This window comes from Anser anser (assembly GCF_964211835.1).
Source record: "Anser anser genome assembly, chromosome: 30".
Taxonomy (NCBI): Eukaryota; Metazoa; Chordata; class Aves; order Anseriformes; family Anatidae; genus Anser; species Anser anser.
This window is the reverse complement of record NC_139751.1, coordinates 2,459,756-2,467,712: the sequence shown is the minus strand read 5'-3', so window position 1 is coordinate 2,467,712 and position 7,957 is coordinate 2,459,756. Positions and strand designations below refer to the sequence as shown.

Below are 7,957 nucleotides of genomic sequence, written 5' to 3'. Positions count from 1 at the left end.
GGTGCTTGTGTGGGATGCCGGGACCTTGGTTGCCTCCTCAGAAACATCAGAGCTGTCTTCGCGGTTGCAAAGGTCATGGGACTGCTCTGCATAGGCCTGTGCTGTGGGAGAAGATGTCACCTGTGGTAGTCCTGAACCGATACGGTTGGATTCTTTTCTTTTTTCTTCCTCAAGTTGCTGAGAGAGCAGCTCCCATTGTTGACTTTGGTGCTGATTCTGTTTCTCTAATTCTCTCAGCTGCGCTTGAGACGCTTGCGTGTCTTCCTCATGTGTCCTTCTTTGCTCTGCCCAAGCCCTCTGCAAATGCTCAACTTCCTCTTTCTTCTTCTGCAGCAGTCGCCTTGTTTCCTCGAGGTCGTTCTCCTGTTGTTGCCTTCGTCCTGCCAGTTGTCTCATGGCTTTCAGTTCACAACCCAGATCTTGCAGTCGTGTTTGAAGACGTTTGGCCTCTCCGATGGCAGAATTTCGCTGCTCTGTCACTTGCACGAGTTTCCCCTTCAGAGCAGCGTTGTCAGATCGAACCTCGTCTATCCGCTCCTTCTGCCCACGGAGCTGAGAATTTTCTTCTGCGCGCCTGGCATTTTCATTTGTCATCTCTCTCAGACGCACTTTCAGCTCCTCGTACCTTTGCTGCAGTCTTGAGCGTTCCTGATCCAGGTTCCTGTGAGGCCTAAGTTTTTTCCCAGCCTCGGTTTCCGATTCCCCTCTCTGCTGCTGGTCGACCTGCTCTGTCTTTGCAGCAGTCTTTCCAGATTTCAGGTCGGTCTCTTTCAGTTGCCTGGTGTTTTCTTTCAGGTGCTTGGTAAGGAGGCCTAGCATACTAGTCTTCTGCTGGAGCCTCTCCACCTCCTCCCCCAGTTCCAGAGCGCTTTCCTTCCCCAGAAGGCGGGTCTCCTCTTGAAGGACACCGCATTGCCTCTGCAGGTCCTCCAGGGCATGCTGCAGATGAGCTTTCTCCTGCAGCAGCTGGCTGTCTCCACTGCCAGGTGGGCAGGCCTCTTGTTGCGCTGCCACCTGAACACCCACGTCTGTGACCGCCCGCCCGCAGCTCTTCCCTTCTCCCTGGAGGTGAGCTTTTAAGCTGGAGTGGGTTGTCTGCTGCCCTCCTCCCCCAGCAGCACCAGATGCACCGGGGCTCTTCGAAGAGCAGGTCCCGGTGGTCCCTGCGCCCAGGCGAGTCTGCAGGCGGTGCCAGGCCGCAGCCCTGTCTTCGCTGTGGGAGGCAGACGGCCTCCCCTCAGCCTGCTCCAGGATGTACTGCTGGAAGAGCCTTCTCTGCAGTTCCAGTTCATTTTGGAGGCTTACGATGCGGGCGGTCTGCTTGCTGTCCTTCCGCCAGTGGAGCTGCCTGTGGACCTCCTGCAGCTTGCTGCGGGCCTCGCTGCTGCTGCTGCAGCCGTGCCTCACCAGCTCCTCGGCCAGCTCCTGCTGCAGGTCCCGCGCCTGGCGGACGGCGTCGTCCCGCTGCTCTTGGAGCAACTCCTGTGCCTGGCGCCACTCGGCCTCCTTCTCACGCAGCAGCTGACGGATCTCTGTTGCCCGCTGCTTCTGGCTCAGCTCCCACAGCCGCTGCAGCTCCCGTGCCCGTTGCTGCTCCCATCTGGAGCGTAGCTTCTCAGCCAGAAGCTGCCGCTCCTGCTCTGCCATCTTCTTTATCTCGCGGGTTTCATCAGCAAAGCGGCGGTGCAGCTCCTGGGAGTGGAGACGCTCGGCCTCCAGCTGGGCCCGCAGCGCCTCCAGCTCCTGCCTGTGCTCCTCCTGCTGCACAGGCCTGCTGGGGGGTCGCGCTGGGCCCCGACGGGATGAGGGGTGACTGTGCGCCACGGGCCCCTGGCCCACACCACCCCGGATCATGGCTTAAGGGATGAGAACGATGAACGTTCACCAAACGCTGCCAGCAATAGCCACCAGCGATCGCACGGCCTGGACCTCTGAGGGACAGCAGCCTCTGAGCCCTCAGCAGACACCGGCTCCCAGCACCGCGCAGCAGCAGAGGTCGCCTCTGCCACTGGCCCGGCCTGGGCGAGCGCGGCCTTATATAGTGTCCGGGTGATGACGTCATAAAGGAGGGATGACGTCATAAAGGAGGGATGACGCCATATGACCTTATATGGTGCGTGCCCGCCCGGACACACCCCGACAGCCTCAGCGCAAGGGGTGCAGAGGAGGGAGGTGAAGGGTTGTTAACGAGTGCAGACGGAGCCCCCGCGCAGGTGCGCAACGAGAATGTGTCTGTGAGGCCTCAGGCACGGGCACAGCTTACGGGTCTGGGCCACGTCTGTCCTTTAGTGTGGCAAGCGTGGTAGTGATGACATACAGCATTACACAGCCATTAGCATGGGCTGTTAACGAGGGTTAACAACCCCTAGAAGGGTTGTTAACGAGGTCATATGACGTCATCCCTCCTCTATGACGCCATCACCCGGACACTAACAAGTCCTCCACTAAACCACGTCACCGAGCTCTACATCTAAACGTCTTTTAAAGGCCTCCAGGGACGGCGACTCAACCACCTCCCTGGGCAGCCCATTCCGATGCCCAACAACCCTTTCGGTAAATAAGTTCTTATTAATACCCAACCGAAACCTGCCCTGGCGCAACTTTAGTCCGTTCCCCCTTGTCCCGTCCCCAGGCACGTGGGAGAATAGACCAACCCCCGCCTCGCTACAGCCTCCTTTAAGGTACTTATAGAGCACGATACGGTCGCCCCTGAGCCTCCTCTTTTCCAGGCTGAACAATGCCAGCTCCCTCAGCCGCTCCTCATAAGACTTGTTCTCCAGACCCCTCACCAGCTTCGTTGCCCTTCTCTGGACGTTTATTCGGAACTGGGCAGCACGGGGGGTTGTCTCACCAAAGCCGTGAGTCGTGCTCTCACGACGCGGCAACTTGCCGTGGTTATATGCAACAAAGCGTTACATGTGCCTGAAGTTTCACAATAAGCCTCTCCATATGCATAACCTGTCCCCGCTTTATATTAAAATTAGATCCAAGAAGTCATTTCCACAAGCTCCTACCATCTGTGCTTGCGCAGTGTCTCCTGGTAGTGGTCGCCAGGGGTTGTGGGGATGAAGGTTGGTGACTCTTCCTCACCACCGCTAGCTGACCTCTTGTCTTTGCGCAGACTCAGTTGCTGCTTGGCTCTTGTCCAAACTGCAGGACCAATTTCTGCCACTTTCTTAAGATTACTTCACGTTCTTATGAGGAACTAAACGTGGTAAGGGGCCCAAGGCTTCTTGCTTCAGTTAATTTGCACGATGCAAAATGGTTAGCAAAGACATTCAGCAGCATCCACTAGTTTAATACTGTCAGCGCTCTATCTCTATTTGCTAAGATTCTCTGAACTCCCTCTCTCAGCGGCCACGTCCTCCCGCGCCTCCGAGAACTCCCCCTCCTCCATGCCCTCGCCCACGTACCAGTGCACAAAGGCACGCTTGGCGTACATCAGGTCGAACTTGTGGTCCAGGCGGGCCCAGGCCTCGGCGATGGCCGTGGTGTTGCTCAGCATGCAGACGGCGCGCTGCACCTTGGCCAGGTCCCCCCCGGGCACCACCGTGGGAGGCAGGCAGTTGATGCCCACCTTGAAACCACTCGGGCACCAGTCCGCAAACTGGATGCTGCGCTTGGTCTTGATGGTGGCGATGGCGGCGTTGACGTCCTTGGGCACCACGTCCCCGCGGTACAGCAGGCAGCACGCCATGTACTTGCCGTGCCGCGGGTCGCACTTCACCATCTGGTTGGCCGGCTCGAAGCAGGCGTTGGTGATCTCGGCCACCGAGAGCTGCTCGTGGTAAGCCTTCTTGGCCGAGATGACGGGGGCATAGGTGGCCAGGGGGAAGTGGATGCGCGGGTACGGCACCAAGTTGGTCTGGAACTCGGTCAGGTCAACATTCAGGGCCCCGTCGAAGCGCAGGGAGGCCGTGATGGAGGACACGATCTGGCCTATCAACCTGTTGAGGTTGGTGTAGGTGGGCCTCTCGATGTCCAGGTTCCTGCGGCAGATGTCGTAGATGGCCTCGTTGTCCACCATGAAGGCGCAGTCAGAGTGCTCCAGCGTGGTGTGGGTGGTGAGGATGGAGTTGTAGGGCTCCACCACGGCCGTGGAGACCTGCGGGGCCGGGTAGATGGAGAACTCCAGCTTGGACTTCTTGCCGTAGTCGACCGAGAGGCATAGGTGGCCAGGGGGAAGTGGATGTAGGGGTATGGGTGCAGTGACCCAGCCCTGGGTGCTAATGGAGGGCTGGGAAGCGTCCCTCCACAGCTCACTTCTGGCACCAGCCCCAGAGCAGTGGCAGCCATGTCCCAGTGGGCAGCAGTGGCCATGTCACCATGGTGTCACCATGGTTGTCATTGTGACACGGCCGCCTCGAAGGGTACAAAGAGGGCTGCTCCCCCAGGTGCAGGTGCAGGTGAAGCCATGGAGGCAGAGGGTGCGAAGGGGTCCCTGGAGCATGCACAGGAGTCCCTGGAGAACATGGCGGAGGTCTTGGCGCAGGTCGCTCAGGCAAGGGCTGGTGTGGAAGCGGCGCTGGAGGAGTTCCTAAAGGTCTGTAACCCAGAGGCAGAAGTCCAACAGGGGCAGGGCAGAGCTGCTGGGGAGTGGTGCGATCCCCAGAATGCCTTAGTGCTTGCTGCCCTGGTTCTGGCCTGGCCTTGCAGAGCCCTGGGGATAGACTGGGGATGCCCTTTCCCACCCTGACTCCGTGCAATTTGTCCCGGTTGCTTTGCAGTGCAAACGGAGACGTGCAGAGCTGGAAGAGGCTGTTGCTGAAAGAGCCAGTATCAACAAGGTCCTGAGGGCAGGAGGGAGGGGAGATCAACATGTTTGGGGGGGGGGGGAAGCCCCGTCCAAGCATGTGTGGGTAGTCTCAGAACCTGATCCTTTGCTTCTCCAGGCTCTGAGGGAGGAGATTAAGAACCTCCAGGAGAGAAGGGAGGTTTTCAAAACGCAAACTGCCAGGTGAGTGGGGACAGGGCCCTGACCCCGACCAGGGGTAGACGGCGGGGAGGAGCTGTACAGCTTCCAGGCACCCGTGTCACAGACAGTTTGGGGGCTCCTTTCAGCTCCTCATGGCTGCTCTGGAGAGCCCTTTGCCTTCTCCTAAGCAGCTCCAAGCTTCTCTGAGCAACTCTTGACTCCTTTTAGCAATGCTGCACGACTGTGAGCAGCTCCCAGCCTCTTGTCAGAGCCCCCCGCGCCCCCAAGACCTGGGGCACGGAGAAGGCAGAGGGTGCAGGGGGTGAGTGTGGGTTTGTGCGGTGCTGGGACAATGAGATGCCTCATCCCTGCTCCAGCAGAGGCTGGGCAGCACCCTGAGCTCCTCCTGGCCACCTCAGTCAAGGGGGAGGTCCTGGCCGAGGTCTCTTCTCACAGCCCAGAAACTCTGTGGTGTCTGTAGCAGGGGGAAGAGGATGCAGGCGGCCGAGGCGCCCAAGACCTGGATGCAGGAGATGGTGGCTGCGCAGCTGGTAGGAGCTATACCCCTGCTGTGGGCCTGCGGGGGGAGGGTCTGGACTTGGCCCCAGAGGACATGGGGCCATTCACCTCAGTGGGAACGAGGGAGGGGGTCTGAGCGCCCCCAACGCCTTCCCTGGCTCACGTGCCCTAACACGTGGCCCTGCTTTGCCTTGTCCTGTAGGATGAAGAGTTGGCGTCAAGGAGGCACAGAATCAGTACTTGGCTGCGGTGAGTTGCTCTCGCAGGTCGTGGCTCCCAAGGCATTAGGCAGCTTTTGACCTCTCCAGGATAAACTGCCTCAGCATTTCTTTGTTTCCTGGGTTGGGGAAGCAGGTGGGGGGTGGCCCTCAAAGTACAGCAGAGCCAAGGGGGATAGGCAGGTTCCTCACCCCAATCCTGAGCGGCACATGTTGCTCCCAGCATGGCACGGGGTCCCATGGCAGGGTTTAAAGAGGATGAATTTATCCCTGGCTCTGTCTGAACCTTCTTCTGTTCTGCAGGAGATTAGTGCTGTCCTTTGCCGGCCTGCAGCTCGCCTTCCTCATCCTGGTCCTGCTGAAGAGGGACATCCTCCACTGGATCCTTCCTCCAGGGCTGGCATCTGCCCTTGGAAGCCATCCACCAGATGAACTTTGAAAAGAAAAGGGAACCTTGAAGAAAAGGGAAGACCCTTTCTCTTCTAACCCTGCCAATAAACTGTGGCCCTTTATCAATAACCCTACCAATAAACTGTGGTCTTTTATTAGTGGGGAAGGGCCTGCGCAGACATTCTGCACGGCTGGTGCTGACTGCATGATGCTGCTGGGCAGTTGGTGGCCTGCTGGGTATTTGATGCACCCCATTCTGAGCGATACAAAACAACAAGAATCCCAGCTCAGAAATCTGTGCTCGTCCATGTGTCGCAAAAGGAATGATGCGCTTCACTCCTAAGAGAGAAGCAGCAATAGATTTATTGCTGAAAACAGTGATGGAGCAAAGCCAAATATGCCTGCTGAACGGCTGCTTGGCAGCTTACCAGTGTGTGGGGCTAGCAGAGGGCATCAAACAGAAGTCAGTGTGACCACAAGTCAGCCCAGCCTTACAGGGTGCAGTGCACACAGGGGCCTGGCACACCCCATCATTATCTGGGCACTACTGAGCGCACAACTCATACACGCTGGCCTGCTGTACGAATGAGAGGTCTGTTGGGCCTGCTGGGAACCTCTTGTCCCGATGCGGGAAACGTTTCTTGGCGTGCAACCTCAAGTTTCTTAGCGAGTGGGGCTACATCTGGCTGGTGGCCAGTCTCTAGCGGTCTTCCCCAGGGCTCAGTTCTGGGGCCAATTACCTTCAACATGTTTATCAAAGATCTAGGTGCAGGAGAGGAATGGGTCCTCAGCAAGTTTGCCAATGACACTAAACTGGGAGGCACCGTTGACTCCGTGGAGGGCTGAGAGGCTTTGCAGAAGGATCTAGACAGATTGGCACACTGGGAGATTAGTAACGGCATGAAGTTCAACAACGGAAGATGCCAGGTGCTGCCCCTGGGACAGCGTAATGCTGGATGCAAGCACAGGCTGGGAGACGAGTGGCTGGAGAGAGCAGCTCAGCAGAACGGGCTCTGGAGGTGCAGCTCCACAGCAGGCTCAGCGTGAGCCAGCAGCCAAGTCCTGGCAGCCACGAGGGCAAAATGCATTCTGGAGTGCATTCAACCCAGTAAAGCCAGCCGTTAATTGTCTTGCTGCATTTAATTATCTTAATTAATTAATTAATAATTAATTTTCTTGCTGTATTTAGTACGTGTGCAGCCTCACCTTGAGTATTGTGTGCACTTCTGGGCTCCACAACACAAAAGGGATGTGGACGTCCTTGAAAGTGTCCGGAGCAGGGCAACAAAGCTGGCAAAAGGGCTGGAAGCCACGTCCTGTGAGGACAGGCTGAGGTCACCTGGCTTGTCTAGGCTGGAGAAGAGAAGGCAAAGAGGCCACCTCATTGCTTTCTACAACTTCCCGAGGAGGACAAATGCAGAGGCAGGTGTCGATCTCTTCTCCCTGGTAACCGACGAAAGGATGCACGGGAATGGCACAAAGCTGCGCAAGGAGAGGTTCAGACTGTACCTGAGGAAAAACTGCCTTACCATGAGGGTGGTCAAACACTGGCACAGGCTTCCTGGTGAGGTGGTAACTCCCCATGCCTGTCAGTGTTCGAGAGGCATTTGGATGATGCCCTCAATAATAAGCTTTAACTTTTAGTTAACTCTGGAGTGGTTCAGCTGTTGGACTGGATGATCTTTGAAGATCCCTTCTGACTCGAGCTGTTCTATTCCATTCTATTCTAAAATGACCGATCCCCAGTGATGGGACCAATCCTGGAAAGGATGTGTTGCATAACTCTCTAAACCCCCTCTTTTACCCTTTTATTGCTGAGCATGACATTACATGGCGTGGAACGTCTTGTTGGTTAGTACGGTTGCTCTGCCTGGTTATGTCTCCTCCCAACCTCTGGCTCACCCCACGGCCATTC

The 7,957-nt window shown here is 57.2% G+C and overlaps 2 protein-coding genes across 2 annotated transcripts; one reads left to right on the top strand and one right to left on the bottom strand.

The window, feature by feature from the left end:
* Positions 1-3,142: 3,142 nt before the first annotated feature.
* LOC310888026 (tubulin alpha-1A chain-like) lies at positions 3,143-4,296 on the bottom strand (the record flags this gene model as incomplete). The annotated part of the gene is made up of 2 exons (XM_083814354.1): positions 3,143-4,219; positions 4,264-4,296. The coding sequence occupies 2 exons, from the start codon at positions 4,294-4,296 to the stop codon at positions 3,320-3,322; spliced, it is 933 nt and encodes a 310-aa protein (XP_083670480.1). The 3' UTR covers positions 3,143-3,319.
* On the top strand, positions 4,185-6,354 carry LOC310888061 (uncharacterized protein). The gene is made up of 6 exons (XM_083814440.1): positions 4,185-4,543; positions 4,728-4,787; positions 4,893-4,957; positions 5,397-5,466; positions 5,637-5,683; positions 5,956-6,354. The coding sequence occupies exons 1-6, from the start codon at positions 4,295-4,297 to the stop codon at positions 6,089-6,091; spliced, it is 627 nt and encodes a 208-aa protein (XP_083670566.1). The 5' UTR covers positions 4,185-4,294; the 3' UTR covers positions 6,092-6,354.
* Positions 6,355-7,957: the final 1,603 nt, after the last annotated feature.

What these genes read in the sequence shown, in the direction of transcription:
- LOC310888061 (XM_083814440.1), top strand. Translation starts at nt 4,295, where the DNA reads ATGTCCCAGTGGGCAGCAGTGGCCATGTCACCATGGTGTCACCATGGT. An exon ending in AGATGGTGGCTGCGCAGCTG is followed by an intron (nt 5,467 to 5,636) that starts GTAGGAGCTATA and finishes CTTGTCCTGTAG; the next exon opens with GATGAAGAGTTGGCGTCAAG. An exon ending in AGAATCAGTACTTGGCTGCG is followed by an intron (nt 5,684 to 5,955) that starts GTGAGTTGCTCT and finishes TCTGTTCTGCAG; the next exon opens with GAGATTAGTGCTGTCCTTTG.